We start from the raw sequence: 20,419 nt of genomic DNA on the forward strand, positions 1-20,419 counted from the left end.
CAATCCTCGGCTGATTCCCCTACGCTCCATACAAATGTCGAGTGCGCGAGACATCCGAGTAGTTCCGAGTGGTAATTGTAAAGTTGTCGGTAAACAGTACAGAAACAAAGTATTCCTTTTAAAAAATGATTGGCATGTGATATGAACTATCAGTATTATGAAATAAGTTAATGTTATGCCGAAACTACAACATGCATCAAATAGCATAATTTGTAATGTTTTGTTGTTTTCCGAATACACAAGTAACTTAACTTTACTTTTATAGTAGGTGAGGCTAGAGAACTTCCCGATTAAATTTTTTAAGCATTTAAGTATGATTGAATAATTATGTCACTGTATAAAAGTTTAAATCTCAAGAAAAATGCATCATATAAATATGAAGTTTTTACACAACGCTGTCACTGCATAGTTAACAAAGTAGTGCGAATCGTAATGTGTGTGTCATGTTGTAAATTTTGAATTTACTGGGTGGGTGTAAATACAAAATTTACAACATGACAACTTGACAAGTGTAAATTTTGTATTTACACCCACCCAGTAAATTCAAAATTTACAACATGACATGTGCACAAATAGTAGAATTCACCGAATGCCTGATACTGTACATGCAAACTTCATTCATAGATAGATCATAATTACTTTAGAAGTATGAATCCTTTAAATTCTGAGATAAAAAGTCAGGGCTATACAGACATGCATACGTAATACAACGTACAAATTTAGTGGTTAAAAGCAGAGGGCTAGAGTCGGTGGAATCTCTGATAATCTTTAGGCTTTCGCGTTTTCGTTGGAAACACATACAAATGGTCCACGTATTGTAGTCCTTTTTTAAAGGACAGCAACTTGTTCACTATATTAAGCTGGTGTTCTTTGTAGTCTTAGAAAAGTTTACACTCGAAATCTGTGTTTGAAATGGCGGTTGTGATGCTGAAATAGAACTTTATCGTGCTAATGCCGTTATGCCATTTTGACTCGGAAACTCAAATTTTAGGGCTAGATAATATATGCGAGCAAGAGAGAGGGAGAGAGAGAGAGAGAGAGAGAGAGAGAGCAGGGTGGGCAGAACTAGATCAAGACAACATTACCTAGCCGTGCAACAGAAGATATATTACATATGTATTAAAAGAGAAAGAGTGAAAGGTCGGACAATAAAAATTATTCTTCGCCGATTGTTACCTATTTTGATTTCAGCAAATGGTAGGAGAGAGAGAGAGAGAGAGAGAGAGAGAGAGAGAGAGAGAGAGAGAGAGAGAGAGAGAGATTATTTATCCAACATTTTTTTAATCAATTGAATGCGGAACAAATAAGATGATGAATATGAAAATCATTCTAATACGTTATTTATATTGTTGTCAATAAAAATAATACTTTTCTCTTTGAATAAATATTCTCAAGATCATGGATTCCTGTATACGGATATTACGTAATGTCATACACAAGGTGCCAGACTGACAATTTACAAGGTTGAATTGCGACATTCAAACCTCTTGATCTGCTGAAAGTATGTATACTATACACAGATACTGCCTCGCTAATCTTTCTGTGAAGTAAAACCTCATTATACATTATAAAGTCCTGACCGGGTATCTCTCTATTTTGAAAAGAAAAATAAGCATGTTAAGAATCGTGGGGTTTTTCATTGTTGAAAAAAAAATGTCCACCGCATTTAGAAATTAAATTTTTTGTGGAGTCTGCCTTAAGTTTAAGTACCAATTTTTGACCAGCTTTCTAATATTGTCTAAAATGTGATCTGTGAGTTTCCGAAGTTCAAAAGCTGAATATCAAATAAATAAAACTTAAGAATATATAATTAAATAAATTGTGTTAAATCTGAAATATGTGTTATTTAATAATTAAAAGACAATGTTTTGGGCCTTAAAATTTTCTCAGTAATTATTAGCAATTCTCAGTACCAACAGTAAATCTCAGTAAATATCAGTAATTATCAGAGCTCACAGCAAAAGCATCAGTAAATATCAGTAAATATCAGGACCAACAGCAATTATCAGTAACAGCAGTAAAATTATCAGTAAATATCAGCAATTCACTGCACTAACAGTACAATATCAGTAAATATCAGAAATTATCAGTAAAAAATGGCACTTTCAGTACTTTTTAGAGCCAGTAGTGAATACTCAACATGTGATATGACTATGAAATAATCCTGTTAGAAAAGGGTCTAAACATAAAAATATCAAGGGGGAAAATGTATTTTATTTATACGGGATCTACATGTATTCTTATACATTGTCCAGAAAGTTTGTATAATGACTCCATTAAGCTGATTTTATCATACCTATTGTTCCTAAGGTGAGCGATGTGGCCAATGAGCCTCTTGTTTAGAGCAGCTTTACTTTATGTACCATGTGTTAATCTTTCTGCAATGAAGTGGACATGCAGGTTTATTAAGATGCCTCAAGTGTTTTAAGATTTTTCCAGAAGATGTTGTTCAAAATGGAGACTATTCTGGTTTCGTTAGGCAAAATTGGAAACTACGATCAAAACAATTGGATGATTTTTATGCTAGAAAGGTTACAAATGCTAACAGTAAATATCAAACTGATGAATTATGATGTTGTCATAACAGTTTTCTTCCAGTTTAGAAAATACACAGTCGGTTTTCCTAAAAAATCACTGGCAAAAAAAAGATAGTATATGTATTTTCCGTATCCCTAGACGTATCCTAAGTAACAAGGACGAGTAGAGTAAAAAAAAATCAGTGTGTTATTAGAATTTTTAAAATTTCTTGTTTCTTAAAGAGACAGTACGGCGCATCTTATGAAAAAAAACGACTTGAAAAAATTTCCGATCGGGTTCGGTATTTTTGTACTACTCATTGATATATGAACTTTCAGGGCTAGGGTTAGGATTAGGAAATAATAAAGTTCTCCATTGAGTAAATCTAATTAGTTCATTCAAATAATTAATTACGTATAACCTATACATATTTGCATCGTAACGTGATAGGGGGTTCAACCTTCTTTACTATTACGCATGCATAATTACTGTAAGCAAAACACATATAGGGCTCGCAAAGATTCTCCTGGACATGTTTATTGATAAAGATATGTCTTTTCTACTTATCCCAGGTAATAATTGTTCAAAGTTTAAAAATAATCACAATTATAATTTTGTAATAATGTATTTTTCGTGTTTATCAAAAGAGTTGCTACAGCATAAATTTATTTTTGTAAATGAGGCCCCTCTTTGTCATGAAAATATTTGTTTTTTACAAGTACTGAAGATTTACATATTATATTCTCCCAACGTTTAAAACAAATCAACATAAGCAAAAATGAGACACCAACTATGATAGCAGCTTTTTTGTTCTAGTAATAATAACTTTTAAAATAACAGCCCTTTAAACAATTCGATTTAAATATAGTTTTTAGAATAATGCTTTTTGGTGAAAATAGACGTTTTAGAATTAAAAAGTTATGTACATGTACCGACTTCAAGTTTTAAGAGCTTTTCATCTTGATGGTTTTTAAGTCTTCCTGTTGTGCAAGATACTGTCACAGAATTAATTAGTTAGTTGTTCTAGTACTGGTTAATTCAAAAGTGTATTTTATTCTTCATTTGTCTAAGAATTCTGACACGTCAATCAAACTTATTTTATTAGCCAATCAGAATGTTCCGTATAATTAGTCAGAGAAGCGCTTCGATCGGCCGCCATGTTGTCTCACAAACAAATCTTAGACAAATTGTGGGAAGTTTAAATTTTTGTTAAAAAAAGGTATTGCCGTGTGCGTGGGGAACGTGTAATGTTGACGAGAGATATCCTGAGAGGTTACAGAACGGTGTTAAGCTTATGTTGTTCCCCAAACCGAAAACTAATCTCCAGAAATGTCTTCGATGGATTAAAGCTTGCGATCACAACATATCCATCATAAAGTATGTACTAACTACCATACTGTTAGAGTGATTTTCTAAGTACCATCAAAGGGTGAAAAAACATACCATCAGAGATAGTCGCTGCAAATAACACCAGAGACCTTTAGGTCTCAGGTGATTACATGCAGTGTGATGTACCATAATTTGTGATTATTATTTTAATCTTTTAAATTTTTAATTTTGGTAACTTCATGCACACTATATTTGCCATTATAATAAACTAGTTGATTGTGGGCATTACAAAGCAAAAGCAGAATCTTTCTTACTACATATTTTTTTATATTTTTTTATAGTACAACAGATATAGAAGAACATAGAGAAGATGTGAACTCAACAACAGAAACAACACCAACAGTGGTAACAACATATCTATACAAACAGAAGAACCTTGTAAGCATTCAAAAATTTCCAAGTTACCTAACTTAATCTTGTACTGTTTGTTTAGCAAGAAACGGCTTTGCATAGGTTTTGAAAAAAACACAATTTTTTCAGCATAGTGGTCATAAACGGAAGGTCGGGCTGTATTCTCTCCACAAAGATATCTTTCTGTGTGAAAACAACAAAATTACAAAATGCACAACCTGTGATCATGAGTTGGCCCTGAATTTGCGCATAATGTTCATGATTTTTTTTCAATGTGATTTCATTGTTTTTACACAAAAAGAAATCTCGCACATTATTGCATGCTTCCACAATTATCATATTCCTAGCAGAATATGGACATTTTATTTCAATAAGACCGCAGTGACAATTGTCGCACACCTTACCATCGGGAGTTCCCCCTAAAAAGCCAAACTCCGTGTTAATAATAGCCCACAGGTGTGGATGTGCCTAGCTGGAAAGTCTTTTAAGTATTTAGACTTTGCATCCTCTTCGTGGATTTTACCATATTCTAAGGAAGGAATCTTTTTAATGTTAAATATGCTTCCCAGAAACTTTTCATTAGGGGTCGGCTTTCTTTGCAAAATTTTCCAAAAATTAGATGCAGTCAAACGATTCTTTCTTTCATTGTACCATTGTGCTGAATCACTTTGTTCTCGTGTATGCAATTCAATTTTAATGGGGTCACAATCTTTGTATTTCATATTCAAATCCATATACTCTTGTGGCAATGGTACAGGGGCTGGGTGGAATACATCAGTATTGCCACAACCATCTGACATGGGTGGCTCAACCTCCTTAAATTTTATTTGTCTGGAAAAAAAACTCAACTATGTATAAAACTGAAATAAGTGTAAGTAAGTATCAGATTGAAATTAATCTTTTATTTTTTTTAAGGATTTCTCCATTTGAGATGTTTGCAATGGCCACTGAGCTACACGTGTTAAGAGAAAAAGAAAAGCAGTACGAAGCTACAATCTGCACTCTGAAAGAGGAAATAAAGGAACTTAAAGACAAACTATCATCTGACGATCAAAAGCCATCGTTTGTAGTCAACGATATAAGATTTGCTGGTCTTTTGGCATTTTTAGTCTCTGATGGATCATCAGTAAATTATGAAAATGGTCGAAAAGACATTAAAATGTTTTCACAGCAAGATGGACTCTTTTTAACTTTATGTAGACTGAGACATAACTTTGATTTGAAAGATTTGTCAGGTTCAAACTATCACTGCAGCCATCTGAAATGGTATTTAATACTTGGATTTCATTGATGTATTATAAGTTGGGTCAACTTTGTATTTGGCCTCATCGTGATGTAATTATTAATAACATGCCTTAAGATTTCAAAAATGATTATCCTACTACTTTGGTAATAATTAATGGTACTGAATTTAGAACACAAGCACCATGTGCACTTGGTTTGCAAAGTCAGCTTTACAGTGATTATAAATCTAGTACTACTTTGAAAGCTTTAATTGGTTGTGATCCAAATGGTTCAGTGATTTTTGCATCCAAATTGATTACAGGATGTATATCAGATAAACACATTTGTGAACTGTCCGGATTTTACAATGTTCTTGAATCACTTAAATAAGAAGGTTACTTAAAAGACGGGGATGCTATTATGCTGATAAAGGGTTTACTATTAGAGATGAATTAAGTATCTAAATTCCACCAATGGCCTCATCTACATCCCAGATGTTAGTCTCAGACACTATGCTTACTGAGAAGATTGCAAAACATCGTGTGCACATTAAGAGACTTATCGCAAAGGTTAAAACTTACAAAATGCTTTCTGTTCGCATTCCTACATCATTATTTATAAACATTAACAAAATTTGGTATGTATGTTGTCACTTGACTTTATTCCATGATGTGTTTGTCACAGACAGTAAAAATTGTAGTAAATAACATTTTTTATTTATTTAAATCTTTACAGGAAAAAATCAAATTGTGACCATCTTTCTGTTAGAACTGTTGAATAAACTGAATGCTTTATATGTATAAAGAGCAGTTTTTAGCCAATGAGAAGAAGTCTGGGTTAGCTTATATATATATATAATTACATGTATGTATAATAACATGATATTGATATTCGTGATCCCCCGATTCTGTAATCTGTGTAATCTTTCAATACATAATTATGTTTATGTAATAATTTGTGTACCTGATATGACAATATTGAGCATATCTGCACAAAGCCAAGGGTGTGCTTACAAGTGGGTGATCTGCTGATACTGTATACTCTAGAGGGGTTCCCTTTAACATACTCAGCTGCATTATGTCAGTTGTGGACACTTTGGGAAGCCTATTATTAAAATATAATAAATGAATCAAGATTTGTTTTTATTTATCTTATAATGAAAAATTATCATTCAACTTAATATTTAAATAATCTTGAATTGCATCTACATGTAAACAAGTGTAAAATGCAATGGCCAAGAAAAGAAAAAAAATTATCTAGGATTTCACATACTCTTGATCTAAGTCAATCTGGCATGTGACAGGTTTTCGTTTTCGGGATTCTGTGGGCATTGCCACCACTAAATGGTTGATTGGAACAGGCTTAATTTTAGAACCCCTGGGCACATGCCATTGCTGTGGTATACTTGTACAGCTTTGCTGTTCGGGTACATTGGAAAAGTTATGAAGTTTGAATCACTGCAAAATTTTTATGAGGCCAACTATATGAGAGCAGTGACCATTTAAGCTGTAAGAAAATATATCAGACGAGCATGAATAATTGTCAATGTCTATAAAAGAATTATGCATTTGTCTTCAAAAAAATGCTTTGGCAACAATTAAAAAAAAACTGGATTAGTCAACTGTTTCTGTTTAAAATCATGGCCTTATCACAATAAATTCGATAATATAATTACTATATATTGCACACTCGAATCAGGAAATAAATTAAGAATTAATGAGACAATAAATTGTTTTATTATGCTGTTTTACATTTAATGAATTGTTCATTCATAACGCATGAAATCTCTGTCGCAAAAGATAACGTCATTACAGTAATGCTTACATTTTTTTCAATGCACAACCGCCGTTTCATTTGCATCATGTCCTTGTGAAATACGTAAAAAGTGAGTGTTACTTTTAATTTTTATTAAACACATACCCAACTTTACAGGAACAATGCGACTCATTGATTGAATCATTTTTAATTTCCAAATGAAGTCGAAGCGGGGATTGATTTTTCCGCATCGATCTCCAGCATCGTGCTGCAGCTTGCACGGACTCATCGGAGTTAAAAATCTTAATATCATGAATGTACCATTGCGTAAAGTAATTTAAACCCTTTTGCAAGACTTTTTCCGACAAATTTGAGCTATTTGGCAAATATTTCACACAAAAATCGTCTGGAATAGACTTAAGGCTGTCAGTCGCGACATTCGCTGATCTATTCGGCATCGCCATAATGTGGGACTTAGTAACAGTTACTTAGGTGGGCGGGGCATCGGCAGACGAGTCGGAACTATGTATTCAAGGAGCAAATGCATAAAGCTTAAAAATCACTTCATAGAAATAAAAAAACATTCAAGATAAAATACCAAGTATGCAATTTAAGAGTTAACGACATCTATTTATTACGATCTGGATCAGGGATGGGGTAATCATAATCAGTAATCGTAATCAGCTGTAATCGATTACAGGTTGCTGAGTAATCATGAGTAATCAGTAATCATCTATTTTTCTGATTACAAGTAATCGTAATTTAATCGATTACTCTGTGTAAAAGTCCTTTAATCATGAATAATTTTTGATTACTTTTTTGATTACAATGGCAAAATTCAACAGGTTGAAATCATTATTCATTGAATCTTATATTTAGTGAATAAGGTTCAGTCTTAAAGTTGGCCAGTATTCCTTTATTGCCCTTAGGCATGTTTAAATTCATGTGCAGTCACGATACAATGAGTTTGCCATTCAACAGTCCTTGCTTTTAGGCGCATTAGAAAACAGTTCACATATTGTGCTTATTTAATTGGGAAAATTATTTAAAGGGTCACTTTTACTTGGACTTTGTTTAAAGAAAGATGTCTGCTGTACAACATTTTGAGTTTTCTGATGATCAACCGAAAGCCAAATGTAGAAACTGTTTTGCCTACATATCGGGGAATGCAAAAACTACTTCAAATAGTAAATAATGCAACAAATTACACTGATACCAGAATAAAGAGTACTGTCGGAAAATACACTGTTTTTTTAAATGAAACATTTAAACTATGAAAAAACTGAAAAACAAATAATGTAATCTAAAGTAATCACAAGTAATCATGATTACAATGTAAAAAAATTAATTTAATGTAATCGATTACTTTTAAAAATGGATGTAATTAGCCTGTAATCGATTACTTTTAAAACCCAAAGTAATTGCAATTTAATCGATTACTTTTGAAAGTAATCGACCCCATCCCTGATCTAGATACGCTTGTAATTTAAGTAGGCAATTAAGGTAAAGAATGTACTCAACATATTGTCAAATTCCTGTGTTGAACAAAAACCGATGCAATCAAGTTAGTGAGTTGTTTCTTTTATCAACATTTATAAAACTGGCCTGAACGAAATATACGAGTTTGTCGAGATAGATGTTCTTATATTTTATACCAAGAGTGGCAATGCACATTAGACAACTATTTTTGAAATAAGATGTCTTAACATTTCAATATCGCCAGGATTGAGTTATTGTGAGAGTATATATATATATACAACCTTGCGCACTACATGTCCTTTTAAAAAATGATAGTTAAAAAAACCATAATTGTTATGTAATAAAAGAACGCAAATTGAACGATGTTGTAAAACATTTATATTTTAAAATCAAATTCGAAGAACTTTTTATATTAGTTTTTAAAATTGTATTGGAATATTACGGCACAATTATAGTTACCGAAGCATTTCAATACAATAAATCGGTTTTATTAATTATATATCATCTACCTAGTAGCAGCAACCGGATGCTAGGACTGTTTCACTTTCAGGACGATATTTCTCTGTCTCAGCCCGTCGTCAAAAGGCTTTTTTGCCCTCACAAATTTAAAAGTCGTTAATTCTCCAATGCCTCTGATTTTATAAAGACTAGTTTGTGAAATAACGATAGAATAACAAGTAAATGATATAAATCATCACCTTACACGTCTGAATATTTTTATTTATTGCCAAAAATTGAAAAACAATAATTCAAAAATAGCACTTAAGGTGATATGTATCTAAGTAAGGAGAGGTAACCTACACAACGGTTGTGTATTTAGAACAATAGCACGCTTTATTTAATATCAATCAACATTTAAAGTATGGAGGATATAGATGAGAATGGAGCACGAGACTAAATCTTAGAAAACCAGAGTTTAGATAGTAAAAATTAATATGAATGTTCTCTAACAACTCACTAACTGAATGGAATCTGACAGGAAACTTACGAAATCCCAGTGAATGAATTTAACTCATTACGTTGAAGTTGAAAAGGATTGAAGTTTCTCTCTCCAAAATTTCAAATCTAAAAGATAGTGCTTCATCTCAGACTTCCTTCTGCTGAATACCAAACGATGACGGTTTGTCAATAAATTAGGACAACTCTTACAGTTCTGAACACATATAAAAAGGAATAAAAACGAGCGAATTTTGTATATCCGGGAAACAAATCTACAATAGCTTCTTTATTATAAAATGCTTTCCTTATTTGGAATTTAAACTTAAATAAAAATATTTGATTTTAGATATATAATATAAACAGCGTCATACTGTTTGATATCGTCCCTGGTATCAGCCCTCGGATGATATCGGCCCAAGACCGAAGGGCGCGGGCCGATACCAACCACTCGGGTTGATACCTTGGCCGAGATCAAAACAACAGTGAAATATTCTATATTTCACTGTTTTAAAGTGTGATATTTTTTCATAATATACTCATAAGTATTACTTTATAATGCTATACAACAAGTTAATAGCATTATGATTAATTAGAAAGCGTTATACTCTAAACAGTGTTGTACAAAAAATGCGTCGTTTATAAGCAAGAGACGTCATATTCAGAAGATGAGCGCAATTGGCTTCTTGTTTTTTTCAGTCGATAGGATTCATTTAAAAACGGTAAGATAAGTAATGAAACATTTCGTTCTGGATAATTCGATTTATGTCGAGAAAACCGATTCAATCGATTTCTTTGGGGGATTTTTTTCATAAATAAGTTTTGGTGTTTTTTCTTTGGATTACGTCAGCAAAATAAAACTTTATAGTTTAAAGCTTTATATTTATGTAAAATCAATAACGCATAAGTAAAAAGATGTACAACATATTAACAACACAAAATTAAACTATCCTAAATAAATTAATGAACATCTTACAAAGAAGAAAACAGCTATATAAAACAATAGCAAACGAGCATGATTTACGTAAACTATGTACAATTGCTTCAAACAATATAGATAATAAATTTGTGTTCTTTATTTACATTTTGAAACATATTTTACGTATGTATTTTCATATGAAATAAACCCTTTATTGTGTTTATATGGTATCAAGCTTTTGACCTTTAGGATGAACTATTGGAATCTTTTTTTTAAGCATTATGTTATGCTACTGGATGACACAGTGCTGTTTGGTCAATCAAAATGTCCCACACAAATGATTGAATGGTAAAGTTGCGTTGCCCTGTCTAGCTCCGGAGAGTTCTCTAATTTTGATAAATATGTTTCATTTCAACATACGTGTTGTCGGTGTTGTCTTCAGGAACATTGAAATACATCTGATTCTCCAACGGACTCTTACACTTTGTGTCGTCATATATCCGCGCCAATTGTTCACCTTCAGCTTGGAGTTTCTGTTCGGATTGTAAGATCTTTTGTTGTCCACACCTTTGTCTTTTATTACAAATTGTGGAGATTATCCAACAAATCCATGTCAGTCCCAAAATCGAACATAACGAGAAGATAAAGAAGAGAAGGGTTCTTCTAGACAGTTCGTCAACTGAAACGTTAAGTTCAGATAATGTCAACATATTTACCACAGTCAAATTAATGGAATACTGTTTATGGAAAAATAAATATAAAATATTTTTTTGATTTGTTCCACCATTATTCATTATATTACACAAGAATATCTTAATATGCAGATCATTTAAAAGATACGACAGTTTACTTTGCCAATAAGTGTGTTCTTATGTCAATATTTACAAATACTAAGAACATGTAATTTAATTAAACAGAGATTGAAAATTAAAAAAAAAAAGAACACATCATTATTCAAACAAATTATGCATGTTGTCATACACAAAATCAGTCTTTGTACTCACCTGTTTTGCATAAAGCACCCTGATAACCAGCAATACATCCAGTGAAGCATGTTCCATTGGTGTAAGAACACTTGGTAAGGTCACGACAGTGTCCACAGGTCACATTACAGTCAACTCCATACGTTCCAATCTCACAATCTGAAAGAGTTTGGTTAACATTAATATGGGTATGTTGAATATAAATCCTTCTATGCTTTTTAATGTATTATTTATACTTGTGCTTTGGATTATTTTTTAATTGACTCTTTAGTTGCATTGTCTTGTTTGTTTATTTTTTTTTTTTGCTTGCATATCAATATTTTTCTTTGCATGAAAGTAAAACGGATATATAGAAATGTTTTGATTTGCTTCGTTTGACCAACAACAAGGAGTTGATAGCGAATCATCGTCGTACGTTGTGTACAATTGTCTTGTGTATATCCGGGTTCACATCCGTTTAGACACGCCCCATCCACGTGGTTACACTGCACCATATCTTTACAATGTCCACAATCAGTCTGACAACCATCACCGTACTTCATGTATGTACATTCTGAAACACAAAATCGTCATCTTTCATTGATTTTTTAAAATATTTTTTTAAGTTACCATCATTATTTTACACTCATGGTTTTAGTATCCAGTGCTAGCAATATAATCTGTAAAGAAATATTCCAGCTCGTGTCACCAAATTAATTGTTTGTTTACTCAAAGACCATCTTAGAAGGAGGCGTTGTCAATCAGGGATGTGCACCAAAACAAAACTCCGAAGTGCTCAACCGGATAAACTATACTTTTGAAACAACACAATCAACATTAAATAATATTAATTATACGTGACAAAAGCTCAAATCAGAAAGACGCAGGCGTTTTCATAGTAGGAGAATCAAATAAAAAACACTTAAAATGCAAATTAATGGAAAATCCAAGAGCATTTGGTATCTTCTTTTCTGGATTATTCTTACAACAGGCTGTACTCAATTTAAATATTTATTTATAATTTATATACACACTCGATATTGTATTAAAGTGTTTGCAATCCGTAAAGAAATTCATTTAGAAAGAAACATAAGTTGTCAATACTGTAACTCAGCAAACTGGAAGATAATTGACGTGCAAATACGTTGTGTTTGAATGGTATATATCTTTTGGATTTTTTTCTAAATACCTCAATTAACATAAATACAAGATGTTATACTTGGTTTAAGATGTTAAAATGAAAATGATATTAATATCATGTTCAATATGCAAGTTAAAAAACATTAATTTGTCTACATGTTGAGGATATTTTTTAGCTAAAAAAATCCTCTACTCACGCGTTTTACATAAATCCCCGTAATACCCAGTCATACACCCCGTTATGCATGTTCCGTTTGTATGCAGACATTGGTTTGTATCACGACAATGACCACATTGTTCCCTGCATTGATCACCATACCATCCTTTGTCGCAGACTTTTTTTTCAATTATAACATAAAAATAATAAAATGGTGAAATGAAAAAAATAAACAAAATATTAATGTTATATGTTTATGAATGATTTAATAAGTGACAAATAAAACATCATTGTATTTTGATATTTGCATAACCTCGTGGTATATCTAGTTAGAGTGTCATTTTCTCTATTATAAAAAAGAGAAAATGTGATGCAAATAAAACAAAATTGAAATGTGCTCTAAAGAACTGCTTTCGAAAGATGAGTGCCACTGTTTAGAAACAATGTGTTCGGTAACATTTCTGATGTACCTGTTTTGCACGTATCTCCTATGAAACCTGGTTCACATCCGGTTACACACGTTCCATCCACGTGGTGGCACTGCATCATGTTTTTGCAGTGCCCGCAATCAAGCTGACAGTCCTTTCCATACTTTCCTGAAGTGCATTCTGTAAGAAATGATTTTACTCACATCAATGACGAAATACGTTTTAAGAAATACCGTCATATTTTTCATACGATTAAGAATCATAGTCATAATTGAAATAAACTTGACATACATATGCGTTTTACTATACATATCTTAGTGACTTTATTTCGAGAAATATTTAAGCTTAACTAGTTTGCGATTAATATGTAGTTTACAGTGCTGCTATCGAAAATGTTAATAAAACAATAATACTCTATTTTATATCATATATCCTGCTTCCTATCCTGAAAATAAGCTTGATCTTGTTTTATCCTATCCCATTTCATCAAAAAATAGAAATAAAAGTTAAACAAAACGAAAGTAGAGAAACAAATAATTTTATCAACTAATGTAGTACTACAAAACACTATAATGTTAACAAACAGGTAAGCGATTGTATTTTTTGTATATAAGAGAACTGTTTGTGACTAGAGGATCGCAGAACATTCTCATACCGAATCATATTTGATTTACAGCATATGAAACACATGTACTCACGTATTTTGCAGATTGCACCTTGATACCCAGCATCACACCCATTTCGACATATCCCATTGCTATTGGAACACTGGCGGACATCTAGACAGTGTCCACAGGTTTCACTGCAATCCACTCCATATGACCCGATTTCACACTCTCCAATCACGAACAATAATAATTATGATAATGTGTTTGTATCAATAAAAAAATAGTAACAATTTCTATAAATAGCATGACTGTATAAACAACGATAAAATCAAATATAGACAAATGGTAAGAACATTCAAACGGAGACAAACTCTCTTCCAATCTTTATATTAAACTTGCACAAGATTTAAATAGGTCCTTAAAAAAACTATGAATCATAATTAATATACGTACTTTGTGTACACGTTGGTTGTTTATACCCCGACTTACATCCATTTACACATGTCCCGTTAACGTGATTGCACTGGGATACATATCTGCAATGTCCACAATCAATCTGGCAATGTTCTCCATATTTCCCATTTGTGCATTCTAAAAACAATATGCCAACACTACTCAAGAACCTTACAACGAAATTGTTAACATGATGGCTATTACATTACTATCATGGGAAAATGTTTAAAAAGGTTAAGAATTTAAAAAATAACAAAGTGTGCTTTTGTATCTAAACTTTTTGTTACGTCGCACTATACATACGACAGAAGTACTTGCATGTTTATCAGAATCATAGCAATGCAACAGTTAACATAATAAATGCATCTTAAGGTGTGCAAAAATAGTTTTTTATAGAAATATTATTTTCAAAAATCATCTTACATTTTGTTATGTGTGTGCTTACTTTATCCCATTTTATGTGAAAATAACTGTTACATATGTTCACGCTTGCTCGCTGAACTCTTATTTGTACATGCAATTACGTTTCTGATTAATCAGCTAACCGCCAAAATACACGAAAACAAAGTTCAAAGTATATTTTAATAAGAAACCTAGTCATTTTCCATTTTTTTAAAGATTTTCTATCCATATAGATCGTACTTCAGATCTAATAGATTGTAAGTTTGCTAATTTGATTCTTAGTATGAGTTTGAAAGAATGTTCATGTCACAAAATTCACCTTTGGAATGTTTGAAAAAAAAATAGTAAGAAATGATTTCCTGAGGTTAACATTGAGATATATAGCAAACAAACGAGTCTATGATTACCTAATTCACACATGTCGCCTTTGTACCCAGGTTTACAGTCCAAACAGGTGCCCGTTTCCATGTAACAGTAGCGACAATTGACATTTGAGCAACAGTCTGCTCCGTAGTACAACCCAGTGTTAGGACATCCTTAAAAAAACAAATGATGGTGACCAAAGGCTTAATATTCAGAATTATTCTTTATTTCTAATCATTCGTATTTCTATACATACATAAGCTTGAGTTTATCAATGAATTAAATTCTTAACAATTAAACGTAGTTTTCTTTACAAAACAAGTCATTATATTTTTTGATGACTCTCAATGATTATTTTATATTTCAAAGCAATCAATAAATTTGGATTGCAGTGTTATAAATTTCATGTGCTATAAAATGAACGAAAAGCTCTAAATTGTGATTATTAATATAATATTTGTTTCTTATTCAAAAAGAAAAAAACATTAAAATAGATCCAGTGTTCTGTGATGTCATATTTTTTGGTGAAATTTTGATTTTTTAAAATTTGTACAGAATAGTTTTATATATTCTACGTGAATATAATCACATGGAAGTAATTAGTTCAAGATATTTTCACAGCTCAATGTTATCCTTCATTTCACATTTTTATGAATTTTATCTATGCTAAGGAGTAATATCTTTTCTTTTATTTCAGTTCCATGTCTGAATGCTTTGATTTTTTTACCCTAGCGATTAATCTTAAATTATGTTTGTAGTTTAAGTTTTCTGACACAGGTAACAATAAATCTAAACAAAATCCTGCCTTCAGAGATTTTACATTTAACAAAAAATATGGTTTTATGCTAAAAGATGCTTTAGTTTATGTTTTTTCTTACATCTCAAAAAGGTGTAAAGACATTTATATTTTTCATCAGAGAATTTTACGAGTATGGAGTTGCTTTTAGAAAAAAAGATAATGCTAATTGAAAATCCGTTCAATCTTTAAAAGTAAAATGTCGAAATTAATTTGTTTTTAAGCATTATTCCCTAAAACAATATGCATTTGATTCGAATGAGATCATTAGAAATATGATAAATTACTGTAAAGGCTTGAAAAATCAAAATGTGTAGAAAAATGAAATAAATTATAATAAACTCATCGACAATATAATTCATTTCGAAAAAGATGTCATCATGTAGGTAATGAACTGTCGGAAAAATAAATTAGAAATATTTTGACATAAATATTTGATAAGGCATAATCAATTCAATAGCTTACCATAGACTTCTACTTCACAAAGCATGTTTTTCGCATATGTAGATTTATACTCAGGATACTTAACACCTGGTCGTATCTCGTTGTAGTATATTACATATTGTGCTTTTGTCGAGCATGAAATGTTAACAATAGCAGGTACGGTGAAAACTGAATAGTTACTGTCGTTGAAGCACATAAATCCATCTGATATATTGGTTGTATTGGATACATAAACAGATGATCCAACACTGCCTGTTTTAAAAAAGCAATCATCAATAAATTATATAAGCTGTTATCATTTAATTTGTTTAATATAGTGAATAACCGACTGCTTCTAAGTGACTTACGGCGATGTCAGTATAAATCTATTACATAATGTAATTTATTTTTTAAATTATCTTAAAGGGGCATGGTCACGATTTTGGTCAAATTTTATTGTTCTGTTTTTATTATTTGCAATGCTTAAGGAATGCATTTCTAATGATCAAACGAAATTTGGGTGCAAGTCGTTGAGTTTTAAGCAAGATACAGGGCTTACAATTCTTCGTCATATAAACAAGGCTCGTGCCCTGTTTTTGCTTATATAGGTTCAATATACCATTCATTTTATGTCTAAAACTGGAATTTTCACTTTAACATTCAAAATGTAAACAAACGTTTTGTAAACAAAGCGAAGAATTGTAAGCTCTGTAACTCGCTAATAACTCATCAAATGACACTCAACTTTAGGTTGCCTATTAAAATTCCTTTACTGAAGCATTGTTAACATTAAAATCACAAAAAAAAATTTTGACCAAAATCGTGACCATGCCCCTTAAACTCTCTCGTTAATTTTGCATCACTCATATACAGCAACAAAGGAAACTTATGAAAAATTGGGGAAGTACCAACTACATAAAACGCAGAAAAAAAAACATTCCTTTAATGTACACGTACAATATAGGCCTAATTATGTTTTATCTACATACGTGTACATGTGTTCATGGCGAAATATTGTTATATTCAGATAATAGTATAATTTAGGAAACGTTTAAAAAATACAAAAAGAAAGATATGTAAAAACAGATTTAAAGTGTTAGCTTAACCCCAATGTCTATAGTACTTCATGTAGTAGACCACTATGTGATGGATTATGTGGATGCTGGTCAGGTTCGCCCACCAGGTGGCGTTCTGATCCCCATACGTTTTAGAACACTCTCCAGCTTTCCATGTTTGGTTTGATTTACGACCGTCTACGGCATTTTGAGCGTCTTCGTCATGCCATACTCTACTCTGATATGCCGGTTTATTCAGTGCAATATTGACTGCCAAAAACAACCACATACATCACTTATTCTTGATTACAATAAAATAACTTAAATGTTCGTTGGTGCTTCATGGTTGTATTCGTTACTGTTAATTTGCCATCTCTTAACTGAGAAAACGCTACAAAATATACCGTTTGCATTGATATAAATCATAAACTACGAGCCTTTACTAATGCATTTTCAAACCATGAACGCTTTCTTTCAAATAATCTCTGTTAGCTCTGAAATAACTTTAAGAGGTTAAATGTGTTTAGACTTTTAATAACCTCAAATAATTGTTTTTCTTTGGAAAAATTTTATTTCTTAAGTTAATCATACAATGTGTTAGCAATCTTTAAATAATACTCACCAAATGCACCGGATACGGCCAGGAGACTTAGGCTAACGATGATTTTATAAGAAGTGTCACCGAGCGGTAACAGCATGATTAGAATATTGTATGGTCAAAACAGTTCGTGTTAAAGCGCTTTTAGATAAAATATTTTTTTAAACTCAAAGTCAAATGAGATGCTTGGAAGTCTTAACAAATAATAAACTTTCAAATTGAAAATTCACAAACGCAATAATAACTTGTTGAGTGAAAAGGAAGTTAAAACACCAATGGCAAGGCGGGTCTACATGCATACTTGATTCTTTTAAAATATAGAGTTTGTCTGTCGCTCATTCTGTTTAGATTTTTTTACAAATTCATAAACTGATATATCATAAAGAAATCGATTAGATTTTTGAGAAGGAAAAAAGACCACGTAATGCAACCGATGCAATAACGACATAATCTTTAGGACAATGGATGCTGCATATCTCCTTTAACATGTCAGAACTATAAGCTTAATGAAATTAGGATGTAAAAAAAACTTCAAATTGTATTTTGCCCTGAAGTTTCCTCTGATTGTGGTTTATATTTCCTTTAAGAATTAAATGTGAAAGCTAAATTATATAAATGTAAATTGATATGCTTTTGAAATTATCAGACATATTTTGGTTTTGGCGATAAATGTTTAGATTATAACGTATTGTTGAGACAACAGCGTATTAATAAGGTCAAGATAGTTATTACAGTCTGTCCCAGGTAACTGTTTTCGTCACTTATCGACTAAAGTTTATGGAAATACACATACTTGTCCATGAAGTGGAGTTAAGATCCATGTAAGGAAAAATCTTTTAAATCATTTAACATGAACAAATACCTAATGGGAATCATAATGGGAAATGTATACATATTTTTCACTCAGAAATACTCAGGACATCTCGCACAATTTTTCAACGGTATCATCTGGGCACATTTTATTTGTTTGCAATGCAAATCCCCCTATACTGTCTATTGTTGGCTGTGTATTGAAACAAGAGGTGGTGGATAGGGCGTTTTAAATATGGACATTTTTGTTCTTGTTGAAAAAAGCAGTTTAGGCACAAATGCATTTATAATTGTCAAAATATTGAGCTAAACGTTGTAGAAGCAGAAACTCGGGACATATTATAGTTGTTATCTCAATTACAAGAAGGCTTGGTGTTATATATGAATAAACAAGCATATCACTCATTTTAGTTTATTCACTAAAAACCAGGTTTTTCGTATAGTAGGTACATGGTATAATATATCTGTAAATTATAAAGACATTCAAATAAACACAAAATCATAAGAAAAGGTGAAAGTACAGTCGATTTTGACAATGTTTTAAGTTTCAGATGACATAAGTGTTCATCAGCTCGTTAAATGACAGTAAATTCAGATAGAGATAAGAATTACTAAATTCGGTGTACTCTTGCATTATATAAAATTATATGTCATCACAATATATTTATCATTTCTTAACAGTACTGAATGTTTACGTAATATAGAATTACAACTTTAATAACAAATTAAGTTGGGTTAGAATAAAACAGCAACTATAGCATCAGTGATTTCGTTCTAGAATTGCTCTGAAAATACCAACCCTTCACACTATCCTATCAAATCGTAGTTTATAAATAATGCCATTCGGTCAGAATAGAGGTTATAGAATAAATATACTACTTTACAAGGGTTATGTACTGCCAATTTTCAAGTGGTTTTCATTTTGATGGTTTAAAAAACTTCCTGCTGTGTAAGATGCTGTTATAATTATTTAGTAATTGCAATTTTGGCGGGTTCAAGGGTGTAATTTATTCTTGATTTGTCAAAACATTTAACAAGCTAATACAGCCTTGTTAAAACCACTTCATTGTATTCGTAAGTTAGGCTGCATTGTCAAAATTAAATACGAATTGCTCAATTTAAAAAGTAAGGATAAGTGTTTGTTTATGAGCTGGATACGCGTGTAATTTAGTACGCAATATAGGTCAAAAGTGTACTCGACATTTTGGCGAATTCCTGTGTTGAAAAAAATACGCATGCTTAAATTAGGGTGTTGTTCCCTTTTCGACATATATAAAACTGCAATGAATGAAATATATTTAGAGAGAGATGTTACATTACTATCTCTTATATCAAGTGTGGTCATGCATTAGAGCAGTCAGAGAACACTAGGAAACCAATTATAAAATATACGAATCTAAACATTTCAATATTGCTTGCATTGACTCCTCTTAAAAGGACATGTTGGAGTCAATGCTTTTATGACACAAGAAGCAAAGTTGTGAACTAAACTTTAAGAATTTGCTTACATATAGACTAAATAACAAAGAATTTAAGTTCATAAGATATTGTCTGATCATTGTCATGATATATGTCGATAATGTTCTTATTTCACATTAAATGCGTAAAGTGCTAACACAGTTACTGTTGACAAGCCAGTCATGTAATCTGAATG

General features: G+C 31.7%; 1 protein-coding gene and 1 pseudogene across 1 annotated transcript; one reads left to right on the forward strand and one right to left on the reverse strand.

Annotated features, from left to right (window-relative positions):
- The first annotated feature begins 3,811 nt into the window (after positions 1-3,811).
- LOC128183605 (uncharacterized) lies at positions 3,812-6,824 on the forward strand (annotated as a pseudogene).
- A 3,803-nt stretch (positions 6,825-10,627) lies between these two features.
- LOC128186216 (protein draper-like) lies at positions 10,628-18,128 on the reverse strand. Its single transcript, XM_052856003.1, has 11 exons — positions 17,980-18,128; positions 17,409-17,627; positions 16,345-16,575; positions 15,128-15,256; positions 14,319-14,456; positions 13,956-14,093; positions 13,300-13,437; positions 12,870-13,007; positions 11,969-12,106; positions 11,575-11,712; positions 10,628-11,249 (listed from the first exon to the last, which is right to left on the reverse strand). Exons 1-11 carry the CDS (start codon positions 18,053-18,055, stop codon positions 10,957-10,959), a joined length of 1,776 nt encoding a protein of 591 aa, XP_052711963.1. The 5' UTR covers positions 18,056-18,128; the 3' UTR covers positions 10,628-10,956.
- Between the last annotated feature and the right edge of the window lie 2,291 nt (positions 18,129-20,419).

Source organism: Crassostrea angulata, chromosome 5, assembly GCF_025612915.1.
Source record: "Crassostrea angulata isolate pt1a10 chromosome 5, ASM2561291v2, whole genome shotgun sequence".
NCBI lineage: Eukaryota > Metazoa > Mollusca > Bivalvia > Ostreida > Ostreidae > Magallana > Magallana angulata.

Bases quoted from the DNA above. Each gene is read 5' to 3' on its own strand.
- LOC128186216 (XM_052856003.1), bottom strand. From the start codon at position 18,055: ATGCTGTTACCGCTCGGTGACACTTCTTATAAAATCATCGTTAGCCTA. The intron at 15,257-16,344 runs GTAAGCTATTGA...TGTTTTTTTAAG, and splicing joins TTGTGAAGTAGAAGTCTATG to GATGTCCTAACACTGGGTTG. The intron at 13,008-13,299 runs GTACATCAGAAA...TTGAAAAAAAAG, and splicing joins AGGAGATACGTGCAAAACAG to TCTGCGACAAAGGATGGTAT.